At 45.3% G+C, this 23,137-nt stretch overlaps 1 protein-coding gene across 4 annotated transcripts in view; it reads left to right on the forward strand.

Moving 5' to 3' along the window:
- Positions 1-1,738: 1,738 nt before the first annotated feature.
- The window catches only part of LOC122567951 (nephrin-like), a 99,266-nt gene continuing 77,867 nt past the window's right edge, over positions 1,739-23,137 (forward strand). For all 4 annotated transcript variants that reach the window (XR_006316930.1, XM_043727137.1, XM_043727138.1 and 1 more), the window contains exons 1-3: positions 1,739-2,363; positions 6,334-6,550; positions 20,035-20,167. Coding sequence is in view for 3 of the 4 variants with exons in the window: in XM_043727137.1 (XP_043583072.1) it covers positions 6,433-6,550; positions 20,035-20,167 (251 nt within the window). In the remaining variant the exon portion in view is untranslated. The remainder of the gene's footprint in view (positions 2,364-6,333; positions 6,551-20,034; positions 20,168-23,137) is intronic.

Here is a 23,137-nt window from a genome sequence, read left to right on the forward strand (position 1 = left end):
TCCGCCACACATCTATAATTATACCGTTCGATCAAACGGATATCGAACTTCAAATATCGCGATAATTAGGTTGGCTCGGTGTCAAGACGTTTGGAAAGATAATTTTCGGATGGCCCCAGATACGTGTACGTACGTATTTACGAAACGATGTTTCGAGTCGCGAATGAACTTTCCCCGTTGATCCGATGAACACTGAAACTGCACGAATCACATTGCTGATCGGTTTATTTCAAAATCGTGACCGGAATTCCGGTTCCGTTAAATTGCAAACTCGACGATAGACTTACCCAACACGGTAGGGTACATGGATATTGCCATTCATGGCGACAAATATCTGCTTTCCAGCTTCGATGAACTTCGCCTTCTTAAACGTTAACTTACGATACCAATTGTTGGACGTTCCTAGGAAGCTAAGGATTCTAATAAAGAAGAGAACAGCAAAACCGTTAACGAACGACGAATACGAAACCTACGCGCGCAATTTTGCGATTCTTCCGCATGAAAGGGGAGCTTTTGACGCGTTTAATGCACCGACTGCTTGTTTATGACGATTTCCTCGCATTTATTAGCGTACTAATATGCCGTTCGAACAACGCTGGAAACGTTTCTCTGTTTGAACATAACGAGGTAAATTCTGCTGGACGCGATATTCGTTCGAAAACCGACAACATTTTTAAAGCTTATTAGCGGATGTTGTAGCGTTTCAGGGGTTACAGATTAACATTGTTACATGGTACGCATCATGCAATTACACCGCTAATACGACCGACGAAAAATGTTTGCAATAAAAAATCGCCTCGTTTTCATGACGAATTGACGCCCGTACGTACCCTACCCATTTGACACGCAGTAAGCTATTTACACATCGACTCGTTACCAGTTACTGGATGTCGTTCGTCCACATATTTTTATCTCGGTTCGTTATATATGCGAATCAACGAAATTAGACCGTAACATGTACGTAACGCGTAACGTAACATATCCGATATAAACCGTAAGGTGTGAACGATTCTGATTCGCATCGAAAAGCAACGACGAGACGAAACTGATCGATCGTCGTAACGATGTGCCGTTGAATCCCAAGGAATCTCGAATAATCCTGCTGCTTGATAAATGTATACGTAAACGTATTATTCGAATGACTTTTTTTCGAGAAAGAAAGTTCTCGCTTCTAATTCGCAGCCCCATTAAGTCCGATCAGCGCGATGCAATCAATATCGGTTAATTAATTACCGCGCGAAAGAGCCACAGTATAGAGTCTCAGGCTCATTAATATTGACTTTGTAGCATCCCGCGCTCGTATATCGCGCGCTTTTTCGACGTTCTTGCCCGGAACGGTGAATGGAAAAGCACGTTTTCCCAATCTCCCCGTGTCTTGGCTATCCAGTCATCCCCTCCCCGTGTCCAGTCCTCTCGTCTGACTCTCGCTCACGGTCTTCTCTTTATCTCCGGAACGGAGGTTGCGAGCTCGCACGAAGATTATCGAGCTTGCACGAAGCGGGGGTGTTGGAAAAGTGGGTTGTGTGGGTACAGGTCTGGACGTACGCTAGAGACTTGCCGGGCGAAGGGGATGGTGGTTGGAGAGATGGGGTGGAGAGACGGAGTGGGAAGGGGGTGAAGAACGGGGAGAGCGGCGGTAGGGTGAGTTTGGGGCGCAGGTTGGAACGAGAATGGTATCCGTGCGCGAAAGCTCATTGGCAGCATCCAGTGTCATCGCGGAGCTCGAGACGCGCGCTTCGTTTTTCGCGAGGGAGGTTTCAACGTTTCCTTCGATCGGTCTATTCGACGTATCGCGATTACGAACTCGATCCGCGTCCCACCGTTTGGGTACAAACTCATCGACTATCGGGCTCTCGGTCGTTTCCCTTTCGAATGCCTGCCGCGAGTCGATATATTATTTTCGCTTAAAGGCAACAACGGAAATTCGGTGATCGTTAGTTTTTTTTGTTTACGTGGATGCCGATCGTTGCAAGTGAACGCGCGATGTCCAAGTTTGTTGGTCCTTGGTGAAGTTCTTCACGTTACCGGGAAGACGACGGAACAAAGTTGTGGACGAAATCATCGCGAGGATCGATGGAAGTAGTGCGCGAGAGTACGACAGGAACTCGAAAACGGCAGGGAATAGAGATGTCGATCGGAGTTTCGAGTGACTGAGTAACGCGAGCAAGTGGCCTTCGGACAACCGATGACAGCAGATAGTAGCACGTGTTCGCGGCGTACTTTGGCCAGGACTTGAATTCACCCTGAGAGAATTTCTTCAAGAGGATGTTGTGAAAAGTGTGCAAACAGCCGTGCAACGCTCGGAATATAAATAACGTGGCTCCGTTGGGAAAGAAAGTCGAAGGATTACCACCGTGACCCGGGTAAGCCGACGTTTAGTTTCTCCGAAACATTCTGCGAGGCCGTGGTTCCCGCTATAATTTCCTCGTGGAACGTCGAGCGACGGTTTATCGAACGATAAATTTGCCCGCGGCACCGTAGCTTATATTACAAATTCCATTCCCGATAACGCATCGATTTGACTGCAGAAATGTTTAGTAAAATCGACAAGGTAAACGAGGAAGATTCACGATAACGTGCCGGCTGACCTGTATCTCATATTATCCCACCGGGTAGCTGCCGCTGGATACGACGCGAGCGTCGAATCAGAGGCGAACCTGTTATTTATTCCGATCAAAGCGACACAATAAAAAGATCAAAGATATCTATGTCGGATTGCGCGCAACCTTTCCCTACGATCGTGAACCAAATGAAACCCACTACGTACTCGTTTTAGTACGATGCGTGCCACACCACATCCTTCCAGAGGCTATACGTATAGTTCGTTAAAATCGGACCCCGTATTTCTGATAATTTTTGAATCCCTTCGATTTCTCGTCGCCGGAGGCAGTTGGCATTTTTTTTCTTTTTTTTTTTTTTTTTTTTTTTGAAACGTTGACGAATGTCGACCATTTATCAGTACTGCGCTGGATCCTTGTCAACGAGCAGGACAGAAACGATATCGCGAATTACGCTTGCTCGATTTTATTTCTATTTTTGTTTGCGTCGATTGCGCAGCGTGGGTGTTGCCAATGAACGCAGTGAGAGATTCGTCGGTCGCTGGTCGATAAAAAATAATACGTTTCGGTCGGCGATGCGCGAAGCGACAATCATCGTACCACTTGTTCGTCGTTCGTTGAATCGCTCGGATACCTACGTTTCCCCCGACTTTCTCTTTGTCCGCTATCTATCGGTATGGTCCTGCTCGGGCACAGGTTCCGCGAAAAATACAAGACGATCCTTTAACGATATCGTTACGTAATACGAGCTTCGCTTCGCGTCTACATCTTTCCTCGTTCCTGTTCTCTCCCAACAACGTTACTCGTTACGTTGTCGGTACAAAATTGCAACTAATTTCTCTTTTGCTTGTCACGAGTCGATGTTGAGGTTTCGCAAACTTTGCGTCTATGTAAAAGTATTAATAAAGCAAGTTTGTCGAATACGCGTTTTGCACGACGTAAGTATCAGCATGGTAGGAACGGAGCACAAAATTGCACGGGAAAGAAGTTTGACTCTTAAAACGGGGTCTCTTCGGGAATGGCTTTATGGTGGCAAACTTGGAGAATGGAGTGCGCTTGATGAACGAAAGTACAAGTAACTGCCTATTTCAAACTTCCGAAATATGCTGCGTTGCACGGTTCTCGCCGTGCAACCGAGGTTCACCCAAGGAAAAACGTAGTGTATGTAGTCTATATGTACTTGAGCGAATTAAACTCTCCATTAAAATTTACAATAATTTGCACAGCCCTCACCCTCGCTAGACCGTCATAAACAACTGACCGAATTGTTTACGAATAATTTCTATAAAATTCCTTTGACGTCGAAAACAGTGGCGACGCGACAATAGCTTCGACGACTCTTTCGAACGTTAATTTCTCAGCTTTCGCAAAACTCTCCCGTTACGTCGCGTCGGATGCTTCGTTAGGAAACGAGAACCGATCGTTAGGAGGGCAAAGTCCGGCGCTGTCGGTTTTTCTTGAGATTTTCTAAACGAGATTAAAGACAAATTCGTTACGTTCGCGCTGCTAAATCGAAACATTTCTTTTGGATCGGTCTCGAGAAAATTAGCCCCGCCTTAAAAGCGTTAATTCGAATAATCGTCGCCCCTTTGACGTCGCGTCGACGAACCTTCAGAAAACCCAAAGCTTCTATTCTACGACTTTTTTTTTCGTATTCGAGCTCGACAGTGGCCACTTAACAGCTTTGCAAAGAGACGTAAATTATTATTCAGGCGATTGAACGACGCGACATATCGTAGTCACGATCGAACGCGAAACGATATCTAGGAAAGAAGTTTACGAAAAGAAGAGGTAGCGTGTTTCTCGAGAAAGTTCGAGCTGGAATCGTAACACGAATCAAGTGGACAATAAAGTCTCCCTATTTTGTCGAACATGCATTTCCAGTGGACAGATCCCGAGTCACGTATTTGGTGTACGATAGTTCAGCTCGGAAGTAGAGAGAAGTAACTTCGTGCGTCCGATGTGGAACACATCAGAAAGACAACTCCTCTTTCCGTTGGTGATACCAACACAGCCACGTTTCTCTCCTCTTACCTTTCCCCGAAGCATCCCGAGAGAAAGGGTGGACGAGTAAAAAGTACTTACAAAGTGTCGTAGACAGTGAACGTGTTCCGTAATGTCGGCCAAACGGTAGCAGTAGCAACAGCAGCAGCGGCAGCAACGGCAGCAGTACACCGATAATGCCGATCACGGAAATCGAATTCCAGCCGACACACCGGTTGTTCGCCGTCCTTCCCGTTTCGTTGGTGAACGCGTGCCACGATTTAAACTATCGCTTCGTAAATCATAAACTCGAGTGTTCCAGAAATCCTCCAACCGTTTACGATCTATTTGCTCGCGAATATGTTTACGTAGCTTTAAATCTCGATCGCGTGGGTGAGCGTCGTTCAAAGCGTCCGCAGCTCATAGCTCGATATTACCTTCTGCGTGGTGGCTCTCTTTATACGATCGTTCGTGTGGCAACATATCGGCGATAAAACCAATCTTTATAAACTAGTATCGGTATCGATCTAGATCTCCTTTTCGCCAGAAAGAATCGCGGTGAGCGCAATTTTTCCTCTTCCAAGCAATCGACTAAAGGACAAAAAATTGATTCAGCCGGAGGAAACGCGTGAAAGAGAAAAAAAAATAGAAATCGCTTATTATTTGGTATCATCTTCGAATGTGATTTCAACGAATAATGCCAACGGCACGAAGTGACGACGTTATATGCACGTACGATGTACGTTAGTTGCGATATCAGTTCGAAGGAAGAACGAAGTTATTCGAACGAACTGTGTTATTCGATCGCGGAAAATGATAAACGTCGGAGGAAAAGGAGTTTCGTTTACTAGCAACTTTCTCAGAGTCAAACGGAGCACGAGCATCGTTACCGACAGAAGTTCTAGCTACGATTTCAGATCGTCAAAAATAGTCCAATGAGATATTCCATTCGCATTTACCGAGCAAACACGAAAACGGTCAACGTTGAATCAGATAACGATCTGGAAGAAGACGACGAGTAAAAACGAATCTTTGATCAAATCTTCCAACGTCGATGATGAGCAGCAGTCGATGGCTAACCAGCCGGAAGAAATTCAATTCGGTTATTTTCTTCGTTGCCACGTTCCGATTCTCATCGAAATCGCGTCGGTAACCGCGTCGTTATTAATTTCACCAGCATTTTAGATCTCTGGCTTTAAGGCCGATGTATAATTTATACTACACGGCACGGATCGTCACGCGACGTTAACGTCGCGTATTAATCGCTGACGAATAGTGCGAACGGTCTCGTTTAGGCTGAATGCACACAAACGACGTTTTACAGCGCGATCCCACTGCGATCATACGTCTTTCTTTGTTTTCCCATTAAAAGAGACAGTTTCAGCTAAAAACAACGAAGACAGACATATGACGCAGCGAGGACGCAGCGATAAAATGTCGTTCGTCTGCATCGGGCCTTAAAACGCATGTTTCAATGTCCTGTCGTCCTGCCGATTGATGCAATGCCATACCGGTGTCGTTGCGCTATAAACCAATCCTAACTTGTTACTCGTGAGAATGTCTGTCGGAATTCGACCGTGCCGATTGCTCCAGCCGATCTACTTCTCGATGAAAGTCGCGCTGTAAAAAAGCGACGACACGTCACTGACCCGATTCCTATGTGTAACCTGGGAAGAAAACGATTATCTTTCTGTAAAAAGTATCTATTCTCTCGCGTTAGTCGAGATCGTCGTAAAGACCAATCCCCGTCGACGGGCAACGTCTAAATAACTTTATGGTATTTTGTTGATAGACAAGAGCGTCTGAGATCCCGCGAGCCTCGCTCGAAGTACAAGACGTAAACGTCGTTAGGATGGTTCGAGGGTGAAATTGTCAAGAGACGCTCATCAGTATGCTGTGGATATTGATCGCAGTGACGTGCATCGAGCTATCGACCTTTGCCAACGCACAGTCGAAAAAAACTACGTCTATGCAAGAAGATGCGAACAACACCGAACCAGATCATCCGAGTAAGTACTTTTCTTACTCTTCTTTAGTTTTATTTCGAGTTGTTTTGCGTCCGGAACACATAAAACGGGAACGTCGGCTGTCGAGTAAACGTATCGTTGCCACTTTAAAGAAAACCACGGTACTTGATTCGTAAATGTGTACCCGTATTTTCGATTTTCCAAACGAAACTCCGAAATAATGCTTACAGTGTCTCTCTTATACGTGTACCAACATGTATACGTACGTACCACTCTCGTGCAGCAAGAAAAACAATTTGTTAAAATGGTTGCATGAACGTGCTTCGGCTGGACGATGTTCTCTTCTACTCATCGCGCCACTGCATCGTGGCGAACGAACAGAGGGTACGTTACCGGGAAATAGAGAAACTACTCGCACAAATAACAGCGTGAAACTTTTTCTCTAATTTACTTGCGCATTTCCGTACAGCCGGCAAGGTATCAAAATTAATGTGTAATGGATACGTATCTCGAGACCGAATCCACCGGAACTCGTCATATCCGCAACTTTTTCCGATACGCGTGTGAAATCGTTGGCTTCGCTCGGCCAGCAAAATGCGTTCTCTGGAAAACGATCGACTAGATCGTAGGCGACGAAAATTGAAAGGATTAGGTTTAGATTCACGGAGACTCTCGTCGATCCTTGTAAGGCAAACGTTAAGGTTCCGCGATCGTGAGAGGAGCAAGGAGAAAGCACGTGGTAAGAGGGCCGCTGAATTGTGAGAGTTTGCAACGGGGATTTAACAGATTAGTCGGGGTCTATAGAGCGTGCACTTTATAAGTCCTGGATGAAACCAAACTAATTAGATATGTATGGTCGGAGCGTCGCTGTGGGACATATAATTAATGCGGTGCACCGGCTAAATGAGAAATTAATTACGATATGGAAATCAGAAGGATCCCACGGCCTGGTTTACCATCGTTACCTGGGGACTCGAGTCCCGACGGATCTACGTTTCTTTGACCCGGACGCACGTGCGGAACGTGAGCTGCAACGAGGCACGTGTTACCAGAACAGGACGATGCACATGTGCCGGGTAAAACTGTGATTCCACTCTTCTCGTTGAGAGGATACAGTTCGTCGATCGCGGAACCTACGGTCACGTCGCGTCGGGACGACTTCGACTCGCTTTCGTGCCACCTCCCAAACACGATCGCCCTTTACCTCCGACACGAGCGTGGGCGTGCTGCCTTCTCCAGTCGACGAGATACTCGACTACTCGCCCGTCCCCTCTAGCCGCTAGTTGCTCCGTGATGCTCGATAGTAACCGCGTCTCGAAAAGAGGTTTCGACCAAAACGCGTTTCCCTAGATGGTTAAATATTAGGGTTAAGAGTTAAGGATCGAGTTAACTCTGTCGTTGAACCGAGGCCAACGAAACTACACAGTTTGCTCTACACCCTACACGATCTACGAACCGGTTTCCATGAACTTGCTCCCTGTTAATCTCGTTGAAAACCGAAACCCACGGACATTCGCGTCTGTCCGGGATTAGTTTCCGAAATTTGGATTTCCGTTGGTTGGACAATGGCTTTGCCTGTCTAACTCCTACCTCGGAAAACAGCGAGCATCGATTCGATACATTAGCGCACGCTATTTAAACAATGCCCCTGTTGCCGAGAAATCTACATAGATAGGAAGATGCCTCCGATAATTAGAATATTCTGAAAGGTTGGTCGAGATGAAGTTCTCGGTTATCCGTAGCCCCGTTGATTAACAAAGACCCAGAGTGTGTTGGTAGATTTTATAAAACGAACTTTGAGCCAATTAAACGAAGCACTTCGGATATTAACGAATTGGAAAGAACGTTTTCTCGTCGGTCCGAGCGTCGGGAAATTTTATCGCTTCATCGAAGAACCGATTAAATTTCCCCGTGTTTCTCCCTTTTTCTGCTCGGACATCTTACTTTTCAAACAGTAATTCGCAAGAAAGGCTGGGTTTCTCCAAGGCTTGAATTTTGTTTAGTGGCAAGTATCGGTGCAACGTGTACAACGAACGATTCGGAACGCTGTAGCTTGTCGGCTATCCTTTGGAAAGGAGTGCGAGCGAGGCACCGTGCCGAGCGTGTCGGTTCCTCAACAGCGTCCTTTGATTTCTAAAATTTCCGCGTCGGTATCGGCTACGCTAACGAGTTTACGAGTTTACTAAAGTATTTTCTTTAGTGGACTCAACAAAGAATTCTAGGATCTGAGAGACTTTTTAGTAGACTCGGGTATATTGGAACGCAATCTGCTTCCATGGTTATTGGATTTCAGTCTTCGCAAACAAACGAGAGTAACGCGTAAATTCGAGGCATGAGTGCGCGGTTAAAAATCGATTCCAGGATAAATATATCGAAGCAGCGATCGAAATTTTCCATGTAATCTACCAGCAGAGGATAAAAGCTCGTTTCCTCGCGTAAAACATTGTTTCTCTTAACCTTTTTAAACAGATAAAAAGAACAACGGGGAAAGTAACGCGGACCGACGCATTTAAAGGTCTTACACTTTGTCCCTGGAACGCTTAGACGGGAGATGGTAGAAAAATCTACGGGTAAATATACCTTTAAGTATCCTTTCAAAGGGTAGAGGGTGCTCGTTCGCCGAGAAGAGTTCGGTGCGAGGGGGGGAAAAAAAGAAGCGAAATATCGCGGAAAAATTACCTTCCCAAAGGGACGCCCAAATAGAGAGAGTTTAGATAAAAATTTCCTACGTTTGTCACGGTCCTTCCTAATTAAAGGTTCCAAGATTAATGCCGGTAATTTTCCACCGCTCCGGGCAATCGATACCTTCCCGCTAGGACGTTCAGCAACGAATCTCCGTCCGATTTTCTAATGCCCGTTTTCCAATTAATAGAAATTGATCGCGCATGGAACACATATTTTTATGTATATCTTCGGGCACGTCTCTCAAGTATCCTTGTAAAGACGTGCGTTAATTTAGCAAATTTTGACGTCGCGGCAGAAGAGGTTGCGGATTCGAATTTGCGGGTCTAGGTTTTTAGAAGAAACGAGCGATATATCAGTTGGCAAGATTTTAAACCATTATGGAGCGTGTTCGGCGAACTACGTACTCATTTCGGATATAAGCTGCTTTCAGCCGCGAGCGCCTCTTCTTGCTAGCGCGGCGGCAGCGTATCGCGAGACTCAGCTGGTTACACGAAACAACGATCAAGCCGCTCTAACGAGTGTTTAAACTAAGCTTGTTAACCATCGCGAACGAACAAGAAGCGTCCAAGTGAAACGAACGCGCGTACTACAGCCGTCGAAGCTTCACCCCCTCGGAAACCAGCTGTCATCCCTTCGAGTTTCTTTTACATCCGCGTTCGGTGCAAGTTCTTCGAACTTAACGCGCTGCCGGAGGAAAACCGAAATTGAACGGGAGGTACTACTTTCGTTCGCGAACCGGATATTAACATCATATTCGAAACAACCGCTCGTAACCCACTTAACGAACGAAATTCGTTACTCGCTAAATTTTAATTTGTCCTCGTTAATTATCCTGTTGGCCACGTTAAAGGCAGCAAGTCGATAAGGGAGAACTGTCCCAAGAGCCGATATTTCGCTACAGCATGCTAAGCTTCTCTGCGACACGAACCTCGAAATGAACGTGAAATAATAATTACCTAATTACGTACTACTCACAGGGGTGTATTAAGAGGATTCCGCATTCTCACGGTACATGTAATCCCCGATGAAATTTACACGCGCCGTATCCCCGAGTATCGGACCGATGAGAACGACTTTCCGATCCTGCTTCTCTCGAACAATTCACTCTTCCTCTTCTTCCCCCTCTCTCCCTCTCTCTCTCTCTCTCATTCTCTCTCTTTCCTTCTTTATTTCTTACCGAACCGACAAAAGATTTGTACAAAAATTATACTGAATCTTTTACGCGTACGAACGTTGTATCACAACCTATTCTCGTACGTCGAACGATATGATCGTATCCTCTTATAACTAAAATCAAGCACTTAAGCCAGAATCGATGAACACCACTGACCCGATTTCCCAGAAAATATGTTGCACCGTAGCTAGATGAATTCAGCAAGATCGTTTCGTACGAAAGAGATCAATTTCCGTTTCTGCAAATCGTTCGCGTGCCTTTCGTTTCCACGACAGCCTCGATGAAAGACGTTCAAAAGTTTGTTTCTCTTATTCTTTCCCTCTTTCTTTTTCCTTCTTCTTGTATTAATGCAAGCGTAACACGTGTGCGATTGAATGTTAGAGCAATGCCGGCGATGCAAGATCTTCCGATCGTAATCAGACGAAAACATGTATGCGCCACACATTTCGCCGTATCGATTTTCCTTGTATTGTTACCTCTAAGGGACACACATTGCTGAGTTTAATAATGTTTCATTAAAGGTTCCAAAGGAAGGATGATATTAAAACTTGTACGCTATTAGAATTTCGGATTTAACCTCGACGCTGTAGCCGCGCTCTTTCTCTGGCTAATATTTTCCCCTTATTTTCAGAACAATTGCGTTTAAACGTAACGACCAATTTTTAAAACTGCAACGGAAATCTAACTATAATCAAAAGCCCACGAGCGAAATTTCGGTTTTATATATCGCGCGCGTGTTTTAAAAAGTAATTGTTCTTACCATTTGGAGGAAAAATTTGAACTTTAATTTCCATTGTAAGTACTCTCTTCGAAGAACGATAATCACGCGGCGTATCTTTACGATTTCAAACAGGAAATTACGCGCAGCTGTATGGTTACGTTTTGTATAGGAACCGCACATCTGCGGTTGATATCACAAAATCCTTTGGTCAATGAAAAGCCGTTATTAAATAATGATTGTAATCATCGGCCACTAATATTACGCGAACATGCGTAAGTAGAGTAAATATGTGCATAGCTGTCGGTCGCTCGATACGGTATCGAAATTATAATTTTCCTATTCGTAGCGCAACAGACGTGGTGGTTCTTTTTTTTTTTTTTTTTGGAAAACTGGTCAATTCATCGGGCAGGAGATTTCGTTTCATTTCGTTTCGTTTTATATCTTCTTGGTAACGTCGACCAACTTTACCATAGAACCAGCTGGAAACGTGGTTTGTAAGTTACGGGGCGCGAGTTACGCGTAACCAAAATGCGAATTCGAGAGTAATGACGACTCACTTGATCAAAGGAAGTAAACTAGTTAGTAATTAATCAAGTTGCACTCGTGAACGAACCAAATATTCTAGGAGATTGGTTTTCTGCCATCAGTTTTCGTATCCTGTATCTCGAATTTTCCAAATCGTGTTATCCTTACGTCTCTTATACTCCGTGCGTATGGTGTTCGTTAGCGCGGTCCAGTCAAAGCGTTCCTGACTTTGTGTATTGGTAAAACTCGAAGCTTTTATTCGATATTTTTGGCGAAACGAGGTATCGTAATTTCTTTCGTTAACGTAGATTATCCTGGCATAGACGTTGCGCGAAATTTCCATAAACGCGCCATGATAACGAGAACGCTCCTGTATTTCTACCGAAAGGCAAAACCGACCCGACTTAAAGTAAAACTTGTTACGCTATTGAAAACTTCGTTTTCCTTACGCTTCTCACTTTCTATATTCTACGTCGAATACCAGTCATTTGCATCAACTGCGAATTCGCCGAAACGCGTATACCAACAGTTTTGCTCGCGTTATCGTCCAAAATTCAAACATCTTTCGAACTCTTGTTCTGTCACGCTCTAATTGCTAATTTCGTTTTAAACGCTGTTATTCCAAACATACACAGCGGATTAACTTTTCATCCAAACGTACGTCCGTTTCGAATATTTCCTATTAACCTGCGTTTCACGATAATTACGTTTCTTTCTACGTATCGTCGATTCGTTCGTTCACGCAACCGAATCTATCCATTCGCGTTCTCCGTTTGTTCCTATAACGTTTGAAAGTACGTACTTTACGGCAACGTACTTGCGCTTTGCGAGCCCTCGTACCGAGGAACATGGGTCGTTGAATGAATTTTAAGCGGGCATTTATCCAATTTAGAATAATTAAAGCAAAACGATCGGAAGCGGAATTTAACCTCGAGAAGGAAGGCTCGATGAGACGTAGGAGCTCGTAGCCGCGTTATAATATTATGTAGTTAACGTTTTCGCAAAGAAGCGCGCTTATCAGCCATAAAACAAGACGCTTACAAAGTGGACCAGTTGAAAATGGTAGAAGAGAAAAGTGGTGTAGGTTGACCGATGAATTCCCTCGAGGCTGTTGAAATTTTAATTAATCGGGAGTACGAGGCGCAAGACATTTTTATAAATTTATCTTTGTTTCTTTTTCTATTCAACCAATCTCTTCGCTGTTCTCCAGAATCAACACGATACTCGTAACGTCGCGCCGATCTTAAAACGCCCCGCGATCGCACAACATTTTGATTACGTTTATCCGACGTCTTTGCCGAAATTCGTTGCGCTTACGTCTCTTAACGGAAAGCGATTATCGAACGCGATCGTAGAAATAAATATCTTTGGTATTAGCGAATTTCTAGGAAACTCGTAAAAACACCCGTTCTCTCTTCTCCTCCTGCTCTTCTATCTCGCATCGTTCCTTCTGCTTCGTTCCTTTAAAAACGACATCGTCCATCGATAATCGATCTCAATTACGACGAGTATGACGCTCGGAGAATCGAATCGGGCATCGAGAACGGTGAAGCAGCGTCGTCCGCTCCAAGGTATACCGGTTAACGACGTGGATGTCGACGTCGGGTCCGATAATCCGCAGTCAATTAGCACGGTAACCGATTTCCAACCACGATCACCGCGCCACTCCTCTGTACGCATCGAGACGCACGGTTTTCCATCCTCTGAACGCAAAATCCGCATTCCGCTCTGCTCCTGCAGGTACACTGACCGGACACACCGACCACCGGATCCCCTACGACGTCCTCTTCGTCGATCCACGAATCCTGCTGAATACAGCATCGATGTTTACCCCGGCGGCTAAATCGTCTAGCTACTAGCATATACGGCAAATGCATCGGATGGATGCCACTTCCGATAAGGGTTCGATGCACCCTGCCTACAACGGTTACGACCTTTGCTCTAACGACAACGTCTACCTCCGTCCACGGATATCTCGCCTCGATTACCACCGGAACCAGCATCCTTTCGTTCCACGATTCCCGTGAAACCTTCGAATTAGTGGCTTTTTCAATAGCTCGGTCTCAATTACTTTCTTCTCCTGCCAAGAATACGTACGTGGCGTATTTTTCGCTCGAAGAGAAACGTCCAATACAAACAACAAACGCGAAACGGTCGGATAGAAGCTTTGACAGTCGACTACTACGCTTATAGCGTTATGTGCATCAGCGTTAATGAAATTCTGCTTATTACATCGATACTTTTTCGTTAACGCCATGAATACGCTCGGTCAATTACATTTTCGAGCCAACTAATCATACTGTACGGATGAATAATTACAATCGCGTTGTGTTTAATCACCGTTCCATGATTTACATTCGTTTCGGGTGAAACGAGGACAGAAATCTGAATCCAGGCCGAATATATCGGGGGAAAAAAGAAGATATTTGAAAACCGAGCATCGGTCTCGCTGTTGGCCAAATTTTCATTGGCGTAGCAGAGTTTCTGGCGCATGGATAATGTGCGTACGCAATAACCCTTACCAACGATCTGTGCTATCGTAACCCTGTGAATTATTCTAACGGTATTCCGATATCGTTCGATACCGTGCGTTATTATATCCTGTAATAAACAAGAACGTAACACCGACGGGAAAGTAGTTAAATCGCAATCACGGACGTTATCTCGTAGCCTTAGAAACGTAGAAGAATAAATCGAAGGTAAGGCGAGGGAGTATCGTCGTCGAGTTGCAGTAGCAACGGGTCGAGACAGGCCAGACACCGTAAATCGCGGTAAGAGGTTTCTGGAGGGAAAAAAGTCGTGGCACGAGAGTTCCATTGCGATATGATTTTAAGACGAACCGCGTCTCTCGGGGAAGAACAAAAACGAGGCAGTTCGGATACGTAGAAAGGGAGCCGAGGATACGGAAACGGAGGAAAGAGAAAAGAGCGAAGGTCAATGGAAGAAAGATGAAAGAAAGAACGAAAGAAGAGATAGAGCGCTTTCGATTTCAAACTGAATAATGCACTCGGTGCCGTGATCTTTGCCATTTTCGCGAATACAATTTCTCTGTTGGAAACGGGACGGCGGGCTTCTTGGGAAAGTCTTCGTTCCTACGTCAATTACATCGATTCCTTTCTGTTTGTCCTTTATAACCAATCTCGGAAATGTACACGCCTTTCTCTCTTTGCTCGAGTCACGGTTACTAAGAGAAAAAAGTGGAACGAGTCGACTGGGAGACGACGCGACTGCTGGAGAAAAAAAAATGAAACGGAACGGAGAGAAACGATGACGAGTCGATAACAAAGCAAAGACGAACTTCCATTTTAATAGCACCTAAGTTTGCGTGGAGATCGCAGCAAATCTCAAAGGTGGTGACAAAGAGCGAAATCGCGTGACCGGATATCTCGTTTAGTTTCAAAGATCGCGGGTTGCCGGTAGGAGCCGTAGGAAATCGCGAAACCGTAAGTGGCTTTCGTTATTCTTTATCCTGTAAACCAGCCAGTTAGTAAACAGCGAACTGGGCGGGAACATTCGAACGGCAAGCAGCTCTGGCGAGCGGCCAACATCTCGTTTGTCGATGGATTTGACGTTCGCTCGTGAGACATTTCTCATCGAGGCTGTCGTCGCGCCAACGTACAAGCATAGTTTTTTCTTTTTGTATTCGCGGACAAATCAAGATTAAGCAGGAAAGCGATAGATTTATCGACGCGGTCCGATCACAATTACTCGATTCTTTGTCAAACGTGTACGTATGTTCGTAAATCACGAGCGATTAAAACGAAAGCGAAATTGATCCGTGACCGAAAAAAGAATACGAGCACTTTCCACTATAAACAACGTTATAAAATTAAGCCGCGTATACCCCAAGCATGTAGCGTTCACAGGCTCATGTCGTAAACTTGAATGTAAACAGCGAGTTTGTGTACACGCAACGCTTTACGGGCGCACTTTGTGCAGATTTCGATCCGTGTAAAATCAACGCTCCTCTAGCGTATGTAGCAAATTGAAGTCGCGTAACGCGGTTAAAAGGTGAGCACGTGGTAACGTTAGCCGCATACGATTGTTTGCGAATTACCCGGCCGTCAGCTTCGTTCTCCGTTCCACGAGAACACGCTACTATCCACAATGATCACCATCCGCCATTGTCGTCGTAATTCTCCTGCTGTTTGACACGTTTCCAAAGTATCAAAGCGATAGTTTCAAGACTATTCTTTTTCCTGAAACGAAAATTTCGGATTTTCAACCTGCTCCGGTTTCCTCCAACGCGCCACGTAAATCACGTACCCGCATTTTTCGGTAAACGAACCATCGAGTCGCGTGAAAGGTCGTTGCTATCTCGATACCGTACACCTACGCTTAGAACTAGATGCGACAGAAAAGAGACAAAGGACCTCCTAACTTTGCGACCGATCAAAAAGCCATACCCGCTTCGCCGTTACTTTCGACTACCTTTTCCGAACAGGCTGCACGAAAAGAGGAAGATCTCGTCATTTTCAGCGATGCGTTTCTCACTATTATTTAACGCTACTTACATTTGGTTTAAACGGGATCGCAACAGGCTGTCCCATTTACCATCCGAGCGTGAAAATATGCTGTGCGTTCTGGTGCATTTTATAGCTAGCGAAATATTTCAACGCTCGAGCGAAGATTCGCCGCGCATAATACCTACTCATGGTTAAAATGGTACAAAAGAATTGCGTAAGCTTTTTCGCTGGCAAAGCAGGTCGATTTTCCGGAAAGAATCCAAACAAATACTCATTTTCCGAGGTAATTATTATATAACCGAGCTAACGTTGTTCAAAATTCCACGATACAATACAAGATACTTTACTCGCGAAGTAATATTTTTCTTTTTTACCCGAGTTTGTTCAAAGGGAAAGTTTATCTTCGACTCTTGAGCGTTCACCGTGTTTGTCGAGTATCGATGTTTTAATTTCCTTCTCCGCTAACGTTGACTCGTACCACTCGGTTCGTTCTTCGCGATTCGAATCATGGTCGATTACCTTCTACTACTTTTCTTTGAGAAGGTTCCGCATCCCTCATTAAGAAGGACCCGGCGCATTAGAGCTATCGAACGGTATTCGGCACTGCTAGCCGTCCATAGTTCTGCATACTCTTTATACCAATGTTTGTTGAACCGATTCATCGTTTAGGGCGCTAGGTTTTCCTTGTAGCCATCTTTCAAAACTTTCACTTCCCCTCGGCCGTTCCATTTTCCTTTCCTGCGGAATAAAGGCTCATAATGTATGGCGAGCCAGCTGCACCGAAACCTTTACGACCCGTTTTCCACCGGCCCGGTATTCCATCTCGGCGACCGGACATAAAGAAGCAGAAAGATATTCTGCTTGGCCTATTCTTTTTGGCCAACCTCGCTGCCGAGTAGAAGGTATTTGCTAAATACGGAATTTCGCCTTGGAAACGATTTCTCGTTTATATCTTAGCCTTCTTTTCCTTTGTCATCCAAATTACTTCCGGCCGAAAGGATCGACTGTCGTCGTTCTCCCGCGCAAAAAGCATTACATTGCCGCGCAGCCGCATGCCGCCGCATGCCGCCTCTTTTGCTCGCACCTTGACGACACTCTTCTGCCGACAAAAAAAGCCAAAATTCCCGCGATATCGCTTGGTCTCATCCGTAGAAATTCTGGCTCGTACTTTCGGAGGAGGCGATATTTTCCGTGGTCGTTCATGGGATAGAAAATAAAACGGTTTCTAATCCGACTAACGCAAATTGACCGAAACACGGCTTTGGCTACGCTAAATTGCCACGAAACTGAAAGGAAGGAAATCGTGTAGGAAAAATTTACTGAAAACAGGACAGATTGGGTACCGAGGGGAGGAAAGGGTGAACGAAGTGAACGGAGAGGGGAACAGGTTGCCTCAAAATTCTGGTCCGAGTTTAGCGTCGCAGTAATTATACTCATCAACAGAAGTGTCACAAGCAGACTCGCTTTATTATATGACCGCTTGACAGTGCCGCGCGACATCATTGTTTTCTAAAGAATTTAAATTAAATTCCGAATCGGCAAAAGTCCCGGTACACAATACGACATTGCTTTACCTAATAGTTTTCGATCTACATTAATTAGTTCTCGTTATGCTGGCCAGCAACGAACACCAAACAGACAGAAATTCCTAATTAATCAGCCTCTCCATTATTGCATACTTTAAATTGATGAGTCCGTTTAACAGATATAATCGAACGAAATATACATATAATACATACATATGTACGTACGCTATTACGCTATGCACGCAATGGACGCGCGTTTCATCGATAAGCGAGGGTTAGAAGGTCCCATATAAAGGCATTCGCGATATAGTCGACGTTACTCGGAAACGATCGACTCTCGATTGTACGCCCGTTTAAACGGTTAACAATCTATGAAACAATTTCGACGACATTTTCCAATTTTCAGAGCGTACATTTCTCCAACGTAGTTGATTGACCGAAGAGCTAATGCCATAGTGCTTCTTTCCTGATTACAGCGGGTAAAACGAATTTCGACATTACCGCGTAACGATTTGCGGAAGCACGTACTTACTAGCAGAAAGTCGTTGTAATGCGGACGTAAATGCAATACGTGTTTCCGCGCCAAACGCATAGAGAGTCGGAACGTCCTCCCGTCGCGCGGTACGACGACGAGTACCAAGGCGACATCGACTTAAATGAATTTCACCGACAAACTCCACGGTGATGTCGTCATTTTCTCGCGGAACTCATTTTACGCGACCGCAAGAGAATACTCCCGCGGAATTCGTATCGCATCGCAAGATTTCAACGACTCGGCTCCATCTCGTCCGTATCTTTCGTTCCATGATCGCGTTCGTTCCGATGCGATCAGGAAGATACACGAATGTTACGTGATTCCGATGAAAGAATAGCAGGGGCATGATGCATTTCGATAAATAACACGGCAACGAGGATTCCTTGCGAAGCAGGATTTACTTACGAGGCCGATCATATTGGGTTGACAACTAGGTGATTGTCATTACCACCTAATGACAAAATCCGCAATCACCTAGTTGCCAACCCAACAGATACTGGCGAGTCATCGACGTTAACTTACGATTCGAATTTGAGCGATTAATGCGCGTGGCTAATTACGAGCTTAGAGGGGAAGAACGCACGGAAACCTGACGCGTTTCAGACGAAGCTGAAGAAGAGAAGAAGAGAAGCTCGGGAAGCTCGAAAAGCTCGAAAAGCCGTGCAAAAAATCGAATACGGAAGGATTATTCATGAACCTTGACGGCAACGACGCCGGGACCAAGTTGCTCGATAAAAATCTGCATTATTACCGGAAGTGCTCGTCGTCGGTACGGACGAGGGACGGAACAGTGAGTGTCGTGAACCGTACTTAAGTACCCACTTTGCGTCGATCCACCGACAACCGATTTGCTGTACCCGGTACCAACGTTTATTTATTGCTCGCGTACTTTTTGTCCATCGAAATACGTATATACCTGTACGTTCTGTGTCCTGTGTATATCTACGTACGCTGTATCTACATGTACGTCTATCGAATCGCCGTATATTAACGCACTAGTCCGACATTTATACCCCTTTTGTTTCATCTCTTTTTCTCGGGTCAGTTCGGTGGCTTATTTACATCTGCACAGGTTGAAAATGTTTTCGCTCGCAAAGAAACGAGCATTTCGGTATCGGATTTGGTTTGCTTACGAAGCAAACGTTGCGATCTCGTTCGCCTGCTGGCGTACGAAATATTTCACGATTTAAAAAATAATTTATTTCACACGCGATTTTTCGCCGTCGGTTTAACGCCAAAAGAGATTTAATGAATCGTACATGCACGTGCAATTTCTAGCCGAGTGTTAAAGTATATTTCACAAGTCGCGAGAAACATAACGTTAGCCGTCTCGAATATGGTAAAGACCGAATACGTGAAACCGATAAATTATTTCCACCCTATTAACGTAACCGTCGATACTTTCCATTCCGTAGTAATGGATCACGGAGAATTTTCCTTTTTCGTGAAAATATCCATAACTCCAAGCTCGCCATAATTCTTAATTTCGAAGGTGCTCGAGGCTCGTTCCCGGCGGTCCCGATAAAAGGTTTTTAAACGAAACGTCGATACGTTTCGTTTCGCGAACAAAAAGGAAAAAGAAAAGAAAAACTAACCAGAATTAATTACGAGTTTCCTCGCATAAAAGCATTATTACTGAAACTTTCGTTCGCGCGAGTCGTTTCTGTTCTGGCCCCAACTTCGAATCATTTCCCTTACTCCTTTCGCCATCTCCATGCACTCTCCGCTAACGTTCTCTACCGCATCCGTGTTTCCGCATTCACATCTATCCCTTTCTGAAATAATCGGGCCCTTTTTGTATTCGCGGCGTAATTAATAAATTGTTCGTTGAAGTCGTTCGAAACTCGAACGTTCGTTCGAAAAGGTTTCAACGCGTTGTCACTGTGTGTTACAGTACCCATGGAGTCGATACAGGGAGTGGCAGGGCAGAAAGCAACTTTGCCCTGTAATATACAACCCCGTGAGCCGAACGACGCCGTCTCTATGGTACTCTGGTTTAAAGAGGACAGCGGCGAGCCTCTCTACAGGTAAGCCATCATTGTTATTTACGAGAGATATCGTTCAAATCTCCGCGCCCCTCTGTTTGCAATATTTTCAGTAATACTATCGTTGCTATGCCACTTCGTGATCGCGATGCTCCGTAGAAAATTGTTTCTCGCTCGGATCGCGAATCCGATACATATTCCGATGGTAGACAACGTGTTCCTCGGATTCCTCGAGGCATCCGAGGTTGAAAATTTTTCTTCTCTCGACGTGGTTTAAGCTTTGATAGAAAGATAAATTTTTGCCGATTACGCGAAACAACGCGGATTCGCCGCAATTTCCACGATCGCGAAGTCGTCTACCCGGGGATTTCCCGGCGATCCGGCACGCGCAAGACCAAAACGAAACTGGGATTCCGTTAAGCCACGAATCACCTTTGTCTTCCATTCTTTATATGCTAGTTCCATCGGCCACCGATTCCATCCTCGTAAATATCGTCTTTATGGAGAGTCCCATAAAACGAGGATAACAGGTACACCTCTTTGGTAACGAGTGCCGGAAGATGCGCCATCGCTTTCCAGGATCGCGCACACGTTCACGAACCCGCATTTTCCACGCTTTCATCTCTGCGTAACTTAATGCGTATTACTTTCTTTTCTACACGGTTTTTTCGTGCAAATCCGTTTCGATGATATTCCGCGTGCGAAAGTCGGAGTTCCGATAAAACCGGAGAAAAAAGGTTTCTTTGTTTGCTTAGAGCTATTACGAAATTCTAGGTGGAATTGCGGTCGCGTGACCGGCAAAACGGTAATTTCCAACTGAAACGTAGCGCGATCGAGCACTAAACAATCCCTGACGACTCAAAGCAGAGGCGCGAACGACGTTCCTTCGGAACGACCAGCAACGTAATACGTACTAGCTTTCCGGCTTGGCATTATCGCGTCTCATAAAAAGTCTTATTTCACAGCGAGAAGAATACATAAAGCCGGCAGAAACTGCTTTTTATTCTCCCTGCGAACCGTTCAACCGCTCCGTTCGTATACTTGCTACTCGTACCGCTACTCGTACGCGTGATAAAAACTTTCGAAATGTCTTTCTCCGAAGCTGAAGCCGGCGCTGATATTCGACAGTCAAGAGAGCGAAATTCAATATTAATATTTAATTTCTGTCGCGGGTGGCAACGATGAACAGGAAATTTCAAGAAATACGAGCGGAATAAATTTGGCGCAGGATGAGACACGGTTTTGGATGGCATACCATGCACTACAGACGGAATCGAAATGAAATTCATACGAATTCGTATTCGGTTTACGAGGATATGAGTACATCGCAAGAAATTCCTATAGAGACGATTTACGAGACACGCACGCTCCATTCCGATAGAGCATCGCTAATTAGTTTGAGAGAGATAGAATTTCCGATCGTTTTGTTCCCAGACTTTGCGATACTTCGCGAGAAAGGAAGGATCAATGATATACGCTCCTTTCCGAGGCTCGAGGAGGCAATAACGTTGCACGGCTTGCTTCCTCTAGCGGATAGTACGAGTTTCAAGATGGCTGTCGATCAATCTCCTTGTTATCCATGCATTGGTACAGCTGTGTGTACATGCATAAATGGAGTTATACAGGATACGCGAGTACCATCGGAGCTACGAATAGCACCGTCTGCGCGATATACACTCGCATCAAGGCCTATCACTAATTAATGTGTTCCACCCTCGTAAGGTAAATGAACGTCGCTTATGAAATGCAAATTCAAACGAACAGCTTAATTAGAAAGTATCCGAATTATTCCGGCATTATTTCCAAGCTGGCAACCTCGACGCCGTTTGAAAACGGGCGGAGATTGAAACGTTGCGGGTCGTTAGTCTCTGCTCTTTCGCGGTCGTTAGATCGCGCAAGATTAAGTCATTCCGGCGTTTTCATAATTTTCGTGACGAGATATATCGCGTTCTAGCCGGACGCGCGTCTTTGCGTGCTGGACAGAAGTAACGATAAAGCGAGAAGCTTTGGTCGTTACAGCAACAACTTTTTAAGATTTTTACGTCCAGCAGGAAACGAGTTATTCCGAGCAGCGACGTCAACCACCTGCCTAGCTGATAACGGATAATACCGCGCTTATTAAACACGTGCCAGGATTAAAAAGAGGCTACTTTCGCATTCAGAAACGTAATGCTTTTCTCCCAGCTGTGGACTTATACGGTGCAAAAATATACCGGTATAATCGGAGAAAAAGTTAATTGCCGGGGCACTGTTCGAAACACGGACCGAGCCGCGCGAATCATCAAACTCGGAACGTGTGCACGTCGACCGCGAGTGTAAGAGCGATGCGCGTGCGAGAGGAGCGGGCTGCGAGCGGCGACGCGGCGACGAGTCGACGAAACGCTAGTGGAACTCGAGAAACTCGAGGAACCCTCGTCCGAAGATCAAACGTCATAACCAGTGTAATCGTACACTCGCCGTCAGACGCATCGACTAACGAGAGTGCGCCACTTGGCATTTCCGTTTAACCGTGTAGGATCGTTGACACGGACACAAACGCATGGTCTGATGCGATCCCTTAAACGCGCACGACGTGATATTACGCTGCCGTCGCTATTAAACTGCCTTCCATCCTTCACCTTCTCCTCCTCGTTCACGTTTCTCGTTCAACGTTCGCTTACCCACCGGCTTACCCGTTTTCCTTTCCATTTGTCTTCCTTACCATGCTCGCTCGACCTCCTTCGTCTCACCGATCGCCCCCGTTCCTTTCTACCAGTCTACCAGTCGCGTGAACCTTCTTCTTTCGTTAAACTATGCGAAACTTTCCGCTGACCTTTCTGTTGTCCCTGAACAGTTTTCCGTAATCGCAACCTGACCCTTCTAATTCTAATTCGGCCGAATTCTCGTTCGATCGAGAACCAGGTAACGATTCAGCGATGGATCTCGTTCGATGGCGCGAAAACAGTCTTCGACTTAACAATCGATGAATATCGCCATCTACACCGTTGCGATCGCTTAATCGATCGTATTCGT

The sequence above is a fragment of the Bombus pyrosoma genome, linkage group LG5, assembly GCF_014825855.1.
Source record: "Bombus pyrosoma isolate SC7728 linkage group LG5, ASM1482585v1, whole genome shotgun sequence".
NCBI lineage: Eukaryota > Metazoa > Arthropoda > Insecta > Hymenoptera > Apidae > Bombus > Bombus pyrosoma.